General features: G+C 45.0%; 1 protein-coding gene across 1 annotated transcript in view; it reads right to left on the bottom strand.

The window, feature by feature from the left end:
* The window catches only part of LOC116399526 (protein kinase C zeta type-like), a gene marked incomplete at its 5' end in the record, with an annotated part of 48300 nt that extends 40301 nt beyond the window's left edge, over positions 1 to 7999 (bottom strand). Inside the window, 4 exons of the mRNA XM_031876740.1 lie at positions 2518 to 2712; positions 3009 to 3064; positions 5246 to 5327; positions 7805 to 7999. Of these exons, the coding sequence (XP_031732600.1) occupies positions 2518 to 2712; positions 3009 to 3064; positions 5246 to 5327; positions 7805 to 7999 (528 nt within the window). The remainder of the gene's footprint in view (positions 1 to 2517; positions 2713 to 3008; positions 3065 to 5245; positions 5328 to 7804) is intronic.
* Between the last annotated feature and the right edge of the window lie 11814 nt (positions 8000 to 19813).

Below are 19813 nucleotides of genomic sequence, written 5' to 3' on the forward strand. Positions count from 1 at the left end.
GTGTGTGTGTGTGTGTGTGTGTGTGTGTGTGTGTGTGTGTGTGTGTGCGCGCGCGCGCGTGCGTGCGTGTGTATGTATGTGTGTGGGCGAATGGGTAAGCAGTTGTTCCAGGAAATAAAACCACAAACCATATCTGTTTGTGTACAGAATAAACAAACAAGTCACAACAAGTGAATGAGTGTTAGGAGGTGTAGTATTGAGCTTTGGACCTTCCCAGGCTTACTGTCTCCACCTACTGCAAGTCTTTATTCTCAGCTAGGCTAACTATGTCCTGACTCCGGTTCTGTACTCAACACACAGACATGAGATTGATAGCAATATTTTGAAAATGACAAAAAAATAATCATAATTCTCTGAACATCATGTATTATACTAGTTTGGTGAACATGGAAGGATGATAATTCTCCTTGTTCTTGTCCACTTGAATAAAATGTGAAATGTGGAAACGCCATGCTCTGCCAGTTAAACTCACATTAATAATAAATGTGACAGATATGTATGTCTGCGTGTTTCCTGCTTGAGCGTTATGCAGACTTTTTCCTTTTTTTAAAATTAATTTCAAGTCATGCATGTTCATCTGGTGATTCATCACTGCAAAAAGGATGGGATATTGAGATTTCATCTTCTCCAGTGAGTCACCCACTCACTTCTCCAGCTTCCTCCTGAGCCCTGTTCCCATTCATAAGCCCCCCCCCCCCTCCGTCCCATTCCCTCCACTCGCTTCAGAAGCTCCTGTCTCCTACTTCACTCCCTTTTACTTATCCCTGCTTTCCATCTCTCCACCGCTCACTGTTGAATCTCCAGCCTCCCTTCCTCCCTGATTACTGCTCTCAGACCTGTTACATCGTCCCTGCATGCCCTCCGGACCCACAGCCCTGCTGCTTTTCATCCTCACCAGCTAATCAGGGACATTTGGAATGCAAGGTCAAAGCTATAAAGGAGACAGTATCCAGAAGCCTAACCACATGTGCTGACGATGTGATACAAAAGAGTATCCATGAAACACATCTGACCCACTAATAGACTGATTTCCCTTCATGCGTCCAGGATCAATGCAGAAGTCCTACAGACCATAACTTTATGTGTTCCACCCTACATTGCATGAGACACTGGCTGGTTTGTACAGCTTTGTGTCACAAACCAGAGGGCGCAAAAGCTAGTGGAGCCACCCTGGGGAGTGAACGCCACTAAGGAAAGTGCTGCTTTCCCGGAGCAGCAACGCAAGTTGAAGCTGGAAAACAGGACAGTGGTGTATCATGCTGTAGCCTACACGTGGGTTTACACAGAAGTGAAAAGGTGCAGGTGTCTTAATGTACATCACATGCCACCAGTGTCTGTTGCTTAGCTCGATTTCTACACAGAAATGACCCGTCCCCTTGTTCCTGATCGATTTCTGGGCCAATCCAAAGGTAAAAAGAGCGGCAGCACCTTGCATTGCAAAGAATGAGTGTTTGCTTTGGATGTGCAGAAATAAACAGCTGTGTACAAAGAGACGAACACATGACACTTTTCACTCTCTAGGCTCTTCCTTAGAAATCCGTTTCTGGACACACAGCACCAGAATCCAAAGATGATCTTCTTGTTCAAATATATTTTACAGAGTTGACAACAGGTTTCTATTCCTTGTCTTTTGTCTTCATTGTGGTATAGTGTATTTGTAGATTTGGCCGTCATTCCCACCAGTAATAATAACATTGTAAAAGTTATCTGGGCGTGGAAAGAACAGACTGGTCACACAGTTTGCACCAAAACATATTTACAAGTTAAAATCAAGGCACAAGTGAAACTAGCAGCATTTCAGGTGCTCTTGTTTTCCCCTTTACCTCCATATAAAGGGGTTTAGATATTCTGTTTGTTTACAACCCGTCTGATCCTCTGACTCTCCTGGTTCTTGCCCTTTTGGACTATGCTGTAGTGATGTTGTGTTTCTGAATCTCAGCAATTATTTTGGTGAGTTATCAGAATGGCTTTTACAAAAATAGGACCCAAGTTGGTCATGCCTGTATGATGTCAGACACCTGTACATAACTTTATACCTGTACATAAACTTTAAATGGGGAAATCCTGTAAATGTCCCCACTGCGGGACTAATAAAGGATTATCTTATCTTATCTTGTGTTGGATTCAGCTAGTGAATAAATAAAAAGGTGTTGGCATTAACCTGTTGATGATATAAACAAAGCACACAAAGTGGAACATGAGTGAAGTGGCTCCCACTTTTCCTTTTTTAGTAATATTGCAGATGACTTATGATGCATTAAGTGTCTCTAGTGTCTGGATCAAGTCCACATCAAATGAAGGCTCGTTGTCAGGACACCATGTTTTTTCTCATTTAAATACAAGAAGACGAAAAAAGATTGATAACCTGATAACTGCCATTCTAAGCAGAGAATAAGTTTGGTTTAATAACAAGTGTAGCACACTCTGGAGTTGATTTTAGTCTGTAAAACTCTGAGCACTATGCACCCGGCCCCCTGTCTCACATCCTGGACCTCCCAGGTGTCCTGAGTGTCTCACCTCGTCATCGTGGACCAGCTCCTTCTTCACCACCTTCATGGCGTACACCTGCTTGTTCTTCTTTAGCCGGACCAGCAGGACCTTGGCATAGCTGCCGCGCCCGATCACTCGGATCAGGTCGAAGTCACCCAGCCCGAGAGCCAGGCCCTGGGACAGCTTGATGCCATCGATGCCGTCCACTACTGCTTTGATGTCCTGCAGGGGGCAGAGGGCAGAGAGGTGGGAGTGTATTGATACATTCACAGTAAATATGAATGGTTAGAATGTTTTTATGTTCAAGTTTTAGGTAGAAGAATGCTCAAGTAGCAGTGCTTTCCAAAGGATTTTGAAACAAAGAAAAATATTTGTCTCCTTTTCCCAAATGTGTAAAATGTTTTAAAGACATTATTCCACTTTGTGAGTGTAAATCAGGACAGGATGATTATTTTACAAACTTTAAGAGCAACAAATATGACCATGCAAACTTCTATCAAATGACAGTAAATTCTTACCTCTGTATCTGCATCCTCCGTTTTATCTACTGTACAGTTGTGTGGTAGAAAAGGTACTGCAGACACAGAAAAAGACATTTAGAATGTGACATAAGCAAATCTGCACTGACAGGTTTAACATGCTGTTCTGTTTTTGTCCAGTAGAGGTAGGTAGAGTACACAGAATCAAGTCCAGCTATCCACCAGGAATTCCAAACTAGGTCAATCCACAGAGCATTTCCTATCAGGGACCCCCACCAGACCCCCATCAGTCCACACAGTCTCCCTTTAATAGGATTTACCACTGTGTTCTATGGGATCCCATCAGAGAGCAGCAATGTGGTTAGATAACATGTCATAGTTACATAAGTGATGATGGCGAGTGTGCGGTGAAGCTACCGGGGTCTAAAGAGAATCTTTTGAACAAAGTATCAGTTCTATTAATTAATTTGTCTGGGGATGACATCATGTGTATACTGTCTTCTCTATGTAATGTACAGTGCAAACAGTGTCTTCATTGGTACCAGCAATGATCAACTTTGTTTGCTAATCTAAAAGTGATGGGAGCTGTGTTCAGTCATGTATGTTGTTTGTGTGTTCTTGAGGCTCTCATAAGGGTTTCACTGCTTGTGGATTTGACAAAGACGTGACAGAAAGCCCAAGTCAGAGGTCAGAGGTCACATAGAGTGCTCTGTATTTCAGGTCAGTCTTCTCTCTGCTCGTAGATTAGTTTAAAGAAAATGTGAATGTTAAAATGAAAGACCGACTTAATTTAAGGCTAAAAGGTTAGCCACCCTAGCCTCTGGCTAACTCTGGACTAAGAGCCATGTTTCCATGGTAACAGTTTGCACTAAATGACGAAAAAAAAGACTCAAAATGTGACGAGGAGGGAGTATTTAGAGAGCACAGTGACATTTTGGAAATATACAGCAGAGAACTAGTCTGAACCAGACTGACAAGTTAACACAAATGCTGAGTCCTGTAATGCTAAACTAAGTCTAACCAAGTCTCGTTCAAGAAGAAGTCTCGTTGTGAAACCCTGAGAGGTGACTTGTTGATGAGTGAGAGTTGAAGAGAGCAGAGCCGGTGTTGTCAGAGTTTCTTGTGTTGGAGTACAGAAAGCTTAGCTTAATGTTGAAGGATTTTCAATGTCATTGCTGAATATGTTGAGGATTTTGGCAATGTGGTTGCGACACGAGATTTCAGAACGAGACTTCTCCTTGAACGAGACTTGGTTAGACATAATAACAAACAGACCTGATCAAGTGAAATGTAAAGAAAAGTGTTTGATTTCTCTGGAGGGTTCTTTCCATAATGTTGTCACACAATGTTGTCATTTTACCACCATGAGTTTGAATTTGTGTCCTTTTTTTTGTGCATTACAGGGAGAATTGTGTTCAATCAAGTCTGGTAAAGCAAAAATAATTATGTGTTCCGAGTTTGTCACACCACAGAAAATGTAACCACCAGCCAAGTTTGGAGGATAAAAGAAGTCAGTCAAGTATATAAAATCAGGTTTCAAAAGTCATGAAACAATGAGCAGTATCTTCTGTCCGCTGACGGCTCTGGAACCTCGGCCAATCTGTACGCTAACTCTGCGGGGTTGTGGCACTCAAAACTATTTCTCCACTGCAGCGATGGGTAGGTTAGAGCAGAGCCATGATTATAGTTCAGTCTTTTCACACAGAGTCAGCACGTTTAGTTATGTTTATGATGTGCAAAATCACAGGTTCTTAAGAAAGATATTCTGACGTTGGTCAGGGACGACTGCCCCCTAGTGGATCATTTCAAGATGTAAGAATGAAGCCTGTTAGATGAGACGTCTCTTTTTATACATTGTCAGTATTAAGTATAACAGCATCTCAAAGAACCTTTCTGAATCAACAGTGATCAAACATACAGAAAGATACACAACACATGTTTTATTTTGATGTAACTTGACAGCCATAGCATTCTGCTGTATGCTGATAATAGCATCCTTTATTACACTGCTCATCTCTAACATTAACATTTACGGTTAACTGGAGTCAGAGTAGCTTTTTTGTCTTGTATCTGAAACAAAGTATGAACCTCATTGCTGTAGCTTATTATTAGCTCTCCTCAGAATTATATCCACCGTTCTTCATTAAGTGGAACAATGTTGAAGTCTGAAGATGTGAGGCAAATATTGAGCTTGTACTTTTTTTAATCTTAGAAATAATTAAAGGATCCATTAAGATGGCAGCACAGTACTTTGTTAAAAAATAAGAAGGGCTTACTTCCATCTGTGTCCTCTGGTGGAAGGTCCACTTCTTCACTCTTGGCATCTGAAGGGGGCTCCTGTGATGGCATGACTGGATCCTGAACAAAGAAATTCAAAAAGCCTCCTAAATATCCCCTGACACATTCCCCCAAATGCCCACTGACATATCCACTCTTGGTGGTACACTCCTGGAAGAGTGTGTGAGGAATCATGTGTGTGAGGAAAAGTCTGCATTTGGAGAAATGCTCTAGTACAGACATGCTGTTGCTCCCAGACTCTAATGACAATGTGGGTTTCACTGGAATAAAGTCATGAAATCATTTGATCTCATCAAGCCTCAAAGTCACTTATCTGAGACTGAAGACATCAGGTCAATGCTGTGATCAAGAGGGGGGCCACCCACTGCTGACAGCGGACAGTTAGCCCAAAGCTCCATTGATTCTAGTCAGGGTTTTGGGTCTTTGTGTTAGGTCAGATGCTTCCTTTGTGGTCAAATGGATCGATTACATGGAACACACCGGTTTGCTGTTACTAAACTTGATGTCTGGTTTCAAAAGAGCAGGACGAGCTGCAGGAAGGCAAACAGGGAGTGTGCAAAGAGAGCTGTATCTGTGTTGGGCTTGAATACGTTGATCTCCTATGGGTATGATTGTGCTCCTACAGCGGCTTAGAGCACCATACCACATCTCTTACATATCCAATAAAGGTGCAATGTGTAAGATCTGGCCAGAATTTCAGTTTAAAAAAAAAGATGAAGAGAATGTGAAGAGGTCACAGTGTTGAGGCTACGTCAATACGTCTACGTCTGTGTTACATGAGAGGATGAAGAAGTAGAACTGCCCCGAGGTCGTGTCAATAATACACCCATGGTTTGTTTTTAGAGCTTGTTTTAGGGCTGGGCGGTACATAGAAATAAAATTATCAATATCTTTTTGACCAAATACCTCAATATCGATAGTGTGAGGATACTGTACTGGGTTGACCATTGGTGATTTTCCAAAATATGAACACAATGAGAGTTGCTGCTGTTACACGGGTTAGACCTAGCACTGTGGCTGGCCACAGCCCACTGTGACTCCCAGCTCTGGGGTTTGGGCTGGCTGGATGTGAGTTGTTACAGCTAACCGCTAACTGAAGCTCCGTCTCTTGGAGCTGCTGCACGCTCTCCTCCCTGTGTAGTAGTCTCCTGGTGGCAGGGAGGACATCAAATGTGAGTAGTTTCACGTTCCTGCAACTTTGAATTGAATCCAATAAACCACCTATGAGCGTACGTGGACGTAGAGCCACCGGTTAGTGTCACAGCAAACAAACAAGGATGACTAACGTAAACTACAGGCCGACGCCACACATGAACATCAGTGTTAATATGACATGCTTTTAGAGTTTCAGCAGTTTGGTTCAGTTTTACGTATTCTTGCCCTGCTGTTAGGTAGTACGTTTTTTTTGATAATTGATGACTGTAAATGTAGGTCTGCACGGTGGTGTGGTGGCTAGCACTATCGCCTCATAGCAAGAGGAGTCCGGGTTTGCTGGACATAGTTTGCATTTTCTCCCCGTGTCAGTGTGGGTTCTCCCTCAGGGTTCTGCGGCTTCCTCCCACACAAAGACATGCAGCTTAGGTTAACTGATGACTCTAAATTGCCCGTGGGTGAGTATGTGAGCGTGAATAGTTGTCTGTCTCTATGAGTCAGCCTCTGTGATAGTCTGGCGACCTGTCCAGGGTGTTCCCTGCCTCCGCCCACAGGATAAGCAGTAACAGATATTGGATGGATGAACTGTCAATTTAGGTTGTTTAAACCCAGTAGTAGAGGTGAAATGCTGCCCCCTATTTGTTTGGAGCAGGTAGCCAGATGTTACACATTGCACCTTTAATATGGTGACAGTGGCTTCAGCTGAGAACTATTTTCTGTCCAAAATAAAACTGAAAAAAAACCTTCAACCCAAAAGTGCAGTGAGCAACATACAGTACAGCGTGGGTATTTTAGTACTACTGTAATTCATCTTTCTTGATCACAGAGAGTCAAATAAATGTATTTCCCTCATCAAGCTTCACCTGAAGATGATTCCAAACAGACTGTGATTCTATTTCTACTGACGGAAAGAAGCTTTCTACTTTGAGTCAGGTTTGATTTCAGTTAACACTTTTGTTATAATAAAAACCTGAACAACCCTAAACTTGATGAAGGATCATTTCAGTTTATTACAATATAATAATGTATAAAATATATATAACAATAAAAAATAAAAAAAACAGAGCAGTCCGTTGATCAGACACCCAGATTAGTCCTATATTTATGTTTGGGTAAGAAAAAGGGGAAAAGTTATCACTCAAACTGTCCGTTAATAACAAACCACACAGTCTACAGACCAACTTCCTGTTTCAACTTGCACCTACTGACCTCGCTGTAGTTGTGCAATGAGAAATATTATTACCACTTTAGAATTGAATCTCCTAAGAAAGTGGTAGCGTACAAGTACATGTGTTCCACTTGTACTACTGTCACATAAAACTCTCCTGGTGAGGGAATGTAATCTTCATCATCAGTTTGCTGAGAGGCTGTGTCGACACACTCACCATAAGCCTTTGGCAGGTCTGAGGGATGAGTCTGTGACAGCGCTTATGGACCAGCAGTTTGCAGTTGATACACTTGTAGCCCTGCCTGCCCAGCCCCCATATCCTTTCAGCACAGTGGCCACAGTAGGCTTTCTGTAAGACACACGGGACAGCACACACTGACGGGTTAGATTTGATCACACAGTACTGATACAGTCACTATTGATTTATCATCAAGAGTTAATTAACAGTAACCACTGACTAATGTATGAGTGTGATAGATGTACAGAGACGATGATTACACCTTTTTACTTGCTTTCTTGTATTGTTGTGTATTGTATTTCGTTCTGAACGCCACTTTGGACAATATTCCGTCTCCACTAAAACAGATACCTGTATATGAATGTAGAATCTGCAGGAAACGAGACAATATTATGGTCCCTGAAGGGTTGTGAGTAGTAGCGACCAATCACGTTTGAGCAGTCTTTGGTTGAATGCAGGTAAACAGCATGTGTGGAGAGCAAATGAGGTGGAACGCATTGGCCAAAATCCAGAAACCCAGCAGCTATCGTCTGACAATGATTTAGATTGTATATGTCTCCATTCATAGATATGTGTTTATAGACTCCATTCTCGCCTCTCAAGCTGCTCATCAAACTGCAAACAATGAGCAGCGCATGATAAAAGAAGTCCTGGCCCTGATAGCCGCCGACTAAACCGGAACCTCAGAAATATTAGCCGTTGCTCCCAGAGGCTAAATCGTGGTCAGGCAGAACGTCGATGCGTTCTGTGATTGGGTCTCCACCAACGCCTGAGGGGAAAGCCTCCAGTGTCTGTCTCTTTAGCTGCCAAACGCTGCACTGTGTTCACCAGCTAAGCTCTAACGGAGTCTGTCTGCTGTTTGCTGCTGAGCTGATAGAGTACGGTCACTTCATCAGAGCATTTTCACTAAAAGCAGCTGACTTGCATTCATTACTGCAGCTTTAAATGAAAAACAGTTCAAACGTGTATTCATTCTTGGTATTGGTGCAGCAATCATGCATCATATTGGTATGACTTCCACATAATACCCACCGTTGGCACAGATTTCTTTGTATTGCCTTTGTTCTTCAAAACGTTTTCTTTTGTCTTTTTATATAAACATTGTTTATTGTCTGCAGACCCAAAATCAATGAAACAATGTAAACGCTGAATGGACTTTGTATGCACTGATGGCACAGCCTTCTGATGCTATTTGGGGTTCAGGTTCTTGCCCAAGGACAATTCGAAAGGCGGACTGGAGGAGCCGGGGATCGAACCGCCGATCTTCTAAATAGAGGATGACCCAATCTACCTCTGAGCCACAGCCAAATGTGTCTTTGAGTAATACCACTAAACACTAATTAGTGGTAACATATGTAAATGAAATGTAGTGATCTGGTACTAGTTATGGGGAAAACAGAGACAAAGTTCTGAGACTCTTTCAGTTCATTTGGTTGTGCTGAGCTTTTGATTTCAAGAGGAATGTCTTTGTTGAAGCACGATGGAGCTTAGCTGGCTTATCAATTCACTTAAATGATGCACTGGATTGGACCAATTGAACACTGCTCTTCAGAATGGGTGCCGATGGCAACCTAGCAAACCTTTCTGTCGAGCTCTGCACTGTAAAGCAAGCTTTAGTTTGATATGATGGTTGAGTCAGTTTGGATTGTGTCGTTGAGTAAATTAAACAAGCTACACCCAACTGAAAATATGAACGCTGAAGTCTACATTATAGTATTTATGACTTGTCTGTCCTGCCCAGCTCCATCCTTTGCATACCGTTATTTTCCTGTCTACATTATATTATTACATCTGAGTTCACACATCTACTGTAGAGCTGAGACTCCACTGTGTTACATGACATGGAGTGTTTGCTCTTTGATTGGCTCTCTCTCTGTGGTTAGCTCTTAGCTCGTCTCCTACAGTGCTATATTTGTACCAAAGGATGTTCAGTATCCCTGGACATCAATACATCTGTCACCAAAATGTCTCACTGGAGACCGAACACACGCAGCGCGTGTGCTTTGTTGTATCGACAACCTTTACAGGGTGTGTATGCTGATGGTGTCAAGAACAAAGAGTCTCAGTCACTGCTCTGTTGCCGTGGATATGAGACTTGAAGAGGCTTGCTTCAGTGGTTCTAATGGAACTCTACATAGAGGTTAAGGCGTACATTTAGAAAGTGATCCCAAGCTCTTGTCCGGTTTCCTTCCCTTCCACAGCACACACAACTGCCTTTTACACCATACAGGCTCAACATGTTTCTATCCTTGGCTTCTTTTCACGTTTGATTTTTGATCAGAGTTCTATAAGCATAGTCGAGGCCTTGTAAACAAGGCTGTGTTGAATTTACAAAAGTATTGTGCGGCTTTTGTTTAAATGCATTAGAAAAAAATAATGAATAAAAAACAAGGTTATCATACAAACAAATTGAAAAGAAGTTCTTCCCTCTCGCTCCTGGGCAAAAAGTCATGGGTGTGTTTTTACTATAATATCATGAGCACACTATCGTCTGTGAATCGGGGCTTTAGACAGGGCAGATAGCTGTTTACAAATGAAGCAAAAATCAGCGATTGCGATCCATTCAATTCGCCCGTATAGATTCTACGTCATGCTAAGACATTTGCTAAGTAGCCCAGCTGAGGCTGATGGGGCCAGAGGAAAACACGGGAGTCATCCTCTATGAACCTTTTATATCTGTACAATATTTCATGCTCATCCATGCAACAAAGTCTGGACCAAAGTGGTGGACTGAACAACTAACTAACCAACCACATGACATCCCCATCCCTGGAGCCATGCCACTAACATGGCAGAAATATAGGAACCACCGGGCCTTCTGGAGAATAGGCTTGAAAATAACAGATGAAACATAACAACTAAAACATCTATATTCATATGTGTATCTTTATCTACAACAGAAGGACAATGTAAATGTGATGAGATGTAGGTTGAAAACAGTGAACTTAGTTGACTTACATTTGTCTTTTTGTTGCTTTCATTAACTAGCCATCATGCTAATGATAACTTCTTAATACTAGAGGCTGACAATTTCTACTAGATACTATCTGTTAGTTGCTGTTACACAGCTACTCACAATTACACATAAGCTGCTTCTTACAGAAAATAACCAAGTCGAATGAGGTCTTTTAAGACAAGTTGTACATTGTTGCATCACCACAAAGATTTTTCTACTTAAAAAGCTGAACTGTATGTTGATACTTCAGCTCCTATTTTGCAAAGTCGGTGTACTGGTTTCAAGTCCAAACAACCGAATCACAACGATTTCTACATTTGTAAAGCAAACTATTCCTTAACTGGGACACAGTCAGTATTTCACTCAATAGACACGAGTACAACTCATCACCATTGTTACCTGCAGCTTACTAATATCAATTCAGCAAAAATAATGATCATCTGCAATGAATATCTTGACATGACAAGCGCAGACAGGCTTTCAACAGCTTAAGTGAAAAAAACAACATCAAAATGTCCTTGAGTAACGTTTCTGCACCTCAAACCACCAGAACAAGGAGACAACATCCTGCATACCACAGATCCTTCCACGCAAATACATGCAGTAATTATCTCAGACCAAGACCAACAAATTATGATATGCTTTGGAAGTGTTGCACTTTATTACGGTATAACCTAATGAATGTTGAAACCTTTCTCAGGGAAAGAAATTCCCATTTCTGCAGAAAAAAACATTTCAACTGTACGAGAAACAGTGGTGGTACGTTAAATTGATGGATTGGCTGGATTTGCACCAGAGCAGCATCAGAGTCCGTCAGTGACGTCCTTGACTGAGCTGGACATCTGCCCACTGCTCAGTGCTGTAAGAGATGTAAATGTAATCCCAGAGTATGCTCTGCTTTGGGATTTACCACATATTCATATCAAGAGATGTCTACAAGACCAGGGCCAGGGTTTGCAACAAAAAAAGACCACAGTTGCACAATGGCATCCAACTAATTCAACAGTCCATCAGCCAGACTAAACAGGGTTGGGGCCATGTGCAATGAGACAAAGGGATCTGGCCTTCCTACTTTGCAGAGACATCTCCAGCGTGATCTGAGTTTCAGATAAGAGCAAGCTCCAAGGAATGTTTAGATGCGAAAGCAATAAACATCAACACTGCAATCTAATTGGACGAGGGCCATAGACACCCCAGGACCCCTGTGGATCAGCCCTGTTTCCATAAAACAGTCTTGCTCCCCCATCTCTATGCTTATCCCTCTGACCATGGTCGGACTAAGGAGGCACGCAACGTTGCTGTCTTTAAAAGAAAATCCTAGGTTAAACAGTTTTAGATTCGCTGGACGAATATACTGGACTGTTTGTTTGTTTGTTTTTGTTCGCATCCTGGAAGAGGAATCGGACAATTTTCTTACAGAAGTGAAGAAACGGATTCTTCAGAGAGAGAGAGAGAGAAGCACATTTCTCCTCTCCACCCAAGCCACCTTTGTTCCAGCCGTAAGGAAAGAAACATTCCCTTACTGAGCCGAAGAAAGTATCTCTGACACATGGAGCTTTTCATCACCGCACCGCCTGAGTTCCATCAAAGGACCAACTGGTCAGGCCATGAAATCTACTCATAGTAAGGCAAAGAGTCTGGGCAGATTTAGTCAATGGTGTTTCTTATCTTGTTTGTGTTGCTTGAGTCACTGTGTCATTTTTATAACTGTAGATGAGAGAACAATCTTCCGTACTCCACCGCGGCGGGGAGGATCTCATTTTGTTTTTGGAGGATTTATTTTGTTTTGTTTGCTTTCTCTCTTCTTTTACTAACCCACACACACATATAGCTTTAAGCTAATGTAGCTCCGGGGTTGAGCTAACTGCTTCAGACACGTGTAGATAGCGATCTCTCTTTTGTCTATCACCACGTTAGAGTCCCGGCCATTTCGTAGTCTCGCGAGGTGGTTACGTGCAAACTACATTTTGGTAGTTTGGTCTATCTTCAACGTGTAGTTCCACGTGACGTAGCTACGTTTAGATTACATCACACCTTGTCTGAACTGTTGTCTCGCGTCTCGCCCACACACAAATACATGCACCCCCCCACACACACACACACTCTCTCCCTCATGGATGTATAGTTTGTTGTTAGTTTAGATATTAGTTGATGAGATCATTATTATTGGAACTTAATAAACTCTGTTACACTATAAAGAGCAGCTGTCTGTGATTACTTTGTGCATGTATTGTGATAATAGCTGATATGTGGTCTGTGCTCGTACTCAACACCTTCACTTTCACTCTGAATGTGTGATAGTACTTCGACTGTTGACATTGTGAGTGAACACTAATTATGAGACTTAGTTTATAGTTTGGTTATTGGTCCCTGTTCGCAGGGTGGTATCCCATTTATTATTAATAATTGTTAATAATTTTACTGACATTAATAATTCTATTGATGTAAAGAATTGTGTCTCATGCTGATAACTCAAACACGCTCCTTTTCGTTCCCAACAACAGGAATAACATAATTCGGTCATTGTATTTTGAGGGAAACTTGTCAACTTTACTACCCAGCAGCCAGAATAAGGTTGCGCAGATGATGTTTGATGTGTTAGTGTGGAGGTGCAGAGTCCCCGTGGGAATAAAGGGATGAGTAGATGAGAGAAGCTTTTATCGATTGACAGTCCTCCCTTCAGCCCAGCACGCAGCATTACAGATCATACGAGTGCCTGGAACCGGACTGGCCTCATATGCTGGGAAATGATGTGCTGTCTGATTCACCTCCGACAATGAAAACCCATCAGGACATACTGACCAATGGCATCTGCAGCGAAATCAGGCCTGCAGGATACTACAAAAAATATCAACCATGTTTAGCCCACAGCATCTCCCACAGAATCAAAGACAGGGCTCCACCACTTATCATAAAACTAGTAGAGTTTTATGATAAGCAATTTCACCATGAGCAATTTCCGGCCCATCTCCAATCTTCCCTTTCTGTCAGAAATACTGGAACGCATTGTCACTGCACAACTCAAAGTCCACCTCATCTCTAACGATCAGTTTGAGCCACTTTCAATCCGGTTTCCGCTCACAGCACAGCACTGAAACAGCCCTCCTCAAAGTCACCAACGACCTCCTCTTCTCCTCAGACGCTGGTCACCTCAACATTCTCATCCTCCTCAACCTCACTGCAGCTTTCGACACCATCAACCACAACATCCTTCTCTCCCGCCTCGAATCCTCCCTCAATATCACCGGAACTGCTCTCTCCTGGATTAAATCATATTTTACAAACAGACAACAGTTCATCAGTATCAACAACTGCACCTCCTCCACTGCTCCTCTGTCTCAAGGTGTCCCCCAGGGTTTGGTGCTTGGTCCTCTTCTGTTCATCCTCTCCTTGCTCCCTCTGGGTAATATCATACGTCAACATGGTCTCCACTTCCAATGCTACGCTGATGATGTCCAGCTCTACATCTCCACAACAGCCATTACCACTGCTACTCACTCCACTCTGACCAACTGCCTCACTGACATTAAATCATGGATGCAAACCAACTTCCTCAAACTCAACTGTGATAAATCTGACATGATCATCATCGGTCCCAAATCCCTCACTAAAACCAGTCACAACTTCTGCCTCACCATCGACAACTCCACTCTGTCTCCCTCACCACACATCCGCAACCTCAGAGTCATGTTTGACAGCAACCTCTCCTTTGAACACCACGTTAACCAACTACACCAAATCAAAACTCACCCTTACAGAACTGCTTTTAATGTGTGACCAATGTGTGTTCTAGGTTTTTAGTGTTTAGCTTTTTAATGTTTGTAAAGTGTCTGAGAAGTTTGAAAAGCGCTATATAAATAAAATGTATTATTATTATTATAATAATGTCATGTATAAGCTCAAAATCACACGGTCATACCATCAAATGCTCGAGGGAGGTCAGCACATAGTGGCCAAATCTGGCCCATTACCGAAGTGATTTGGCCCTTAAGGTGCCCTCGAACTTTCCCTCCTTTTCCCATCACCTGACTGGCCCGCCCACCTCCTCACCTGCACCTGCTCACTCCCTCATCAGCCTCTCAGTCCATGTGCTGGCCCAGTTTAATGAGTAACAAGATTAAGAGTCGCCAGCTATGCCAGCATCTCTGTCACCTGGACACAGAGGTGATTTGTGCTAAATGCTAGCCTCAGCATGCTAACAATGACATTGCAAACATGCTGATGTTTAGCAGGTAATACTTACCATCTTCACCATTATAGCTTAGCATTTCGGCATGCTAACATTTGTCAACTACCAGTAAATACAAACTCCACAAACTTAAGAGGATTTTGTTAAGTTGACAACAAAACATCCCAGAACAATGATCCTGTACCACTGAAGCATCCATCCATCCATCCATCCATCCATTTTCCTCCGCTTATCAGGGGTCGGGTCGCGGTGGCAACAGGCCAAGCAGGCTGACCCAGACTTCCCTCTCACCGGCAACATGTTCCAGCTCATTCTGGGGGATCCCGAGGCGTTCCCAGGCCAGCTGGGAGATGTAATCTCTCCAGCGTGTTCTGGGTCTTCCCCGGGGTCTCTTCCCAGTTGGACGTGCCTGGAAAACCTCCAGTGGGAGGCGTCCAGGAGGCATCCTAATTAGATGCCCGAAACACCTCAGCTGACTCCTTTCAACGCGAAGGAGTAGCGGCTTGACTCCAAGCTCCCTCCTGATGACCGAGCTCCTTACCCTATCTCTAAGGCTGAGCCCGGCCACCCTACGGAGGAAGCTCATTTCGGCCGCTTGACCTTGTCCTTTCGGTCACGACCCAGACTCCGTCCCCACCTGGAGGGAGCAATCCACCGGTTTCCGGCAGAGCACCATGGCCTCAGATTTGGAGGTGCTAACTCTCATCCCTGCCGCTTCACACTCGGCTGCAAACCGCCCCAGTGAATGCTGGAGGTCACGATCTGAGGAGGCTAACAGGACCACATCATCTGCAAACAGCAGAGAGGCGATCCCGAGACCCCCGAACCTGACGTTCTCCACCCCCAGGCTGTGCCTAGATATCCTGTCCATGAAAGTCACGAACAGGACCGGAGACAAAGGGCAGCCCTGGCGGAGGCCAACACCCACCGGGAACGTGTCTGACTTATTGCCGAGAATGCGGACACAGCTCCTACTGCAGTCGTACAGAGACCGATCACCCGTTGTAATGGGTCCGGCACCCCATACTCCCGCAGCACCCTCCACAAGAACCCCCGAGGGACCCGGTCGAAATCCTTCTCCAAGTCCGCAAAGCACATGCAGACTGGTTGGGCAAACTCCCAGAACCCCTCCAGTAGTCTTGCGAGGGTAAAGAGCTGGTCCACGGCCGGGACGGAATCCGCATTGCTCGTCTTGTATCCGAGGTTCGACAAACGGTCGGAGTCTCCTTTCCAGCACCCTGGCATAAGCCTTCCCCGGGAGGCTGAGTAGTGTGATACCCCAGTAATTCGAGCACACTCTCCGGTCCCCCTTTTTGAAAATGGGAACCACCACCCCGGTCTGCCAGTCCATGGGCACTGATCCCGACCCCCATGCGACATTGAAGAGGTGCGTAAGCCAGGACAGCCCAACTATGTCCAGCGCTTTCAGCATCTCAGGGCGGATCTCATCCACCCCCGGCGCCTTGCCACCAAGGAGCTTTTTGACTACCTCAGCGGCCTCTGCCAGGGATATGGGTGAGCCTCCCCCTAGATCTTCAGGCGCTGCCTCCTCTGCAGAGGACATGTTGGTCGGGTTTAGGAGTTCCTCAAAGTGCTCTTTCCACCGCCCGACTATGTCCCCTGTCCGGGTCAGCAGTTCCCCCCCTGCTGAGAACAGCCTGGGGTAAGCCCTGCTTTCCCTTCCTGAGCCGTCGGATGGTTTGCCAGAACCTCCTTGAGGCCAACCGAAAGTCCTTCTCCATGGCCTCCCCGAACTCCTCCCATGCCCGAGTTTTAGCATTCGCGACCACCGCAGCTGCAGCCCTTCTGGCCTGCCGGTACCTGTCAGCTGCTTCGGGAGACCCCTGGGCCAACCAGGCCTTGAAGGTCTCCTTCTTCAGCTTGACGGCTTCCCTCACCTCCGGTGTCCACCACCGGGTTCTCGGGTTGCCGCCATGACAGGCACCAATGACCTTCCGGCCACAGCTCCTAGGGGCCGCATCCACAATGGAGGCTTTGAACATGGTCCATTCGGATTCCATGTCCCCAACCTCCCTCGGGATGTGAGAGAAGTTCTTCCGGAGGTGGGAGTTAAAGACCTCCCGGACAGGGTCCTCCGCCAGATGTTCCCAGTTCACCCTCACTACACGTTTGGGCTTGCCAGGTCTTTCCAACCGGTTCCCCTGCCATCTGATCCAACTCACCACCAGGTGGTGATCAGTTGACAGCTCTGCTCCTCTCTTCACCCGAGTGTCCAAGACATACGGCCGCAAATCAAATGATACGATTACGAAGTCGATCATTGATCTCCGGCCTAAGGTGTTCTGGTACCAGGTACACTTATGAGCCACCTTATGTTCGAACATGGTGTTCGTTATGGCCAAACCGTGGCAAGCACAGAAGTCCAATAACGAGACACCATTCGGGTTCAGATCGGGCAAGCCGTTCCTCCCAATCACCCCCCGCCAGGTTTCTCCGTCATTGCCCATGTGAGCATTGAAATCCCCCAGGAGAACTATGGAGTCGGTAGGTGGCGCCCTTTCCAGGACCCCTCCCACCGACTCCAAGAAGGCCGGATACTCTGAACTGCTGTTTGGTGCGTAAGCACAAACCACAGTCAGAGCCTTGCTCCCCGCAACCCGTAGGCGCATGGAGGCGACCCTCTCATTCTCCGGGGAGAACTCCAACACAGCGGCGCTCAGCCGGGGGCTCGTGAGTATCCCCACTCCCGCCCGGCGCCTCTCACCCTGGGCAACTCCGGAAAAGGACAAAGTCCAACCTCTCTCCAGGAGCTTGGATCCAGAGCCAGCGCTGTGTGTGGAGGTGAGTCCAACTATATCTAGCTGGTATCGCTCCACCTCCTGCACCAGCTCTGGCTCTTTCCCCGCTAGCGAGGTGACGTTCCACGTCGCTACAGCTAGTCTATGCTGCCGGCAATCGGCTCGCCCAGGCCTCCTGCCTGACCCGCTGCCCGGTCTGCATTGCACCCGACCCCGATGCTTGCCCCTGCGGGTGGTGGGTCCACAGGGTGGCTGCTCCATGCTGTTTATTCGGGCTGAGCCCGACCGGGCCCCATGGGCGAAGGCCCGGCCACCAGACGCTCGCCGACGAGCTCCCCTCCTGGGTCTGGCTCCGGGAGGGTTCCCCGGTTTCCCTGGTCCGGGCGAGGTGGCTGAAGTCCGTGGGCCGCTTATCATTAGGGCCGTTTGAACCGCTCTTAGTCTGGGCTCTCCCCCGAGACCTGTTTGCCTTGGGAGACCCTACCAGGGGCTAATGCCCGGACAACATAGCTCCCAGGATCACTGAGCCACTCAAACTCCTCCACCACGTTAAGGTGGCGATTCGCGGAGACCACCACTGAAGCAATTCAACAAAAACCTTTCCAAAATGAGACACATTCTTCTTCAATGCCATTGTATACATTATTTATCACATCAACAGTAAAACACATGGTCATATGTCAAGCTGTGCAAAAACATCGATATAGCTTACTATCAGGATCATTTTTTGTAAGTGTATCGATATGTCCGCGACCTGTCAATACATAAAAAAAAAATTGTGCTTTAAACGGATTTTTAAAACATCTTTTAAATTACCTCAAATCCCTGTGTGTGTCAAACCTCCTCCGCTCCTGTAACGCTGGATGTCGCTGCCTATTGCCTTCTAAGCTAAGGCCAGTGACCTGTCGGCCTGTCACATGAGCAGGCCAATATCATAACATGGCGTCAAAAGAAAATGAGAATATACAGTGCTTTCTGATCAATTAACGGTATCTGCAAATCAGACCTTTACATTTAATTTCACTAACTATATCTAGGGTAGGGTAGATACGGTTATGTTATGTTTTTGCGTTGTTATTTTGACACGATCCAATATCTTTTTTCCAAACTTAACCAAGTAGTTTTGGTGCCTAAACATAACCAATCATTTCACAACGGTAACCACTTACTGCACATTTCTGCAGGCTGGTATGAAACATATTTATGGTTCAGAAACATCCACATTCAACGTTTCTGGGGTTTGCAGAAACAGACAATACTAACATTGTTTTTCTGGTGACTGAGTTGCTATAGCATTTTTTGTACCAATTCATTCAATCAACCTTCAAATACTATAAACAGATTCTGCATTCATACACACAATTTATAGGCAACGGGACAAGATTTTAGTATCGAAAGCGTATCTGTGATTGAATGCAAGTAAACAAAAGAGGAGAGCAAAAGAGGCGGAACGCATTGGCCAAAATATAATCTGAGGACCCACCGGCTTGAGTTGGATTTTTGACAATGATTTGGATTCTCATTGGTTTAAAATGAGCTTCATAACTACTTCTGAAACAATCCAGTCGTACACATCATCTCTCCACTCCAACTCCAGTCTCACATCTCAAGTTGCTAATCAAACTGTAGACAATGAGCAGCGCACGGAAACAGAAGTCTTGCGCCAGATAACTGCTGGCTACACCAGAACCCCAGAAATAGAACCGCTGACCCTCTTTCAATTATTTTTTTCCCAACGGGACTGAAAGTATTACATCTAAAAATGCAAGTAGGGATTCATGTTTGTGTGCGTCCACCAAACTTCATTCTGATATCATGTCTCTTGTCAGTGGTAGACATTAACACATTCCCTCTCAGCTCTCAGCAGCCTGCCTGAACCAGCATGACTTTTTGTCTTGTAGCATGAGAGGCTGGTGGCAGTCAGCGTATGTGACTGAATTCTGCTTCATCACGTGGGAAAGAGGAGCTAAGAGACTCTTTTATCTCTAATGAGAGGGATCCACGAGGCAGTGACAGACGGAGAGGAGGGAGGGAGGAGAGAGATGGAGAAAGACGTGCAGAGACTGAGAGGAAGGAGAGGGATG

Source organism: Anarrhichthys ocellatus, unplaced genomic scaffold (genome assembly GCF_004355925.1).
Source record: "Anarrhichthys ocellatus isolate YVR2014 unplaced genomic scaffold, GSC_Weel_1.0 scaffold114, whole genome shotgun sequence".
Classification (NCBI taxonomy): Eukaryota; Metazoa; Chordata; class Actinopteri; order Perciformes; family Anarhichadidae; genus Anarrhichthys; species Anarrhichthys ocellatus.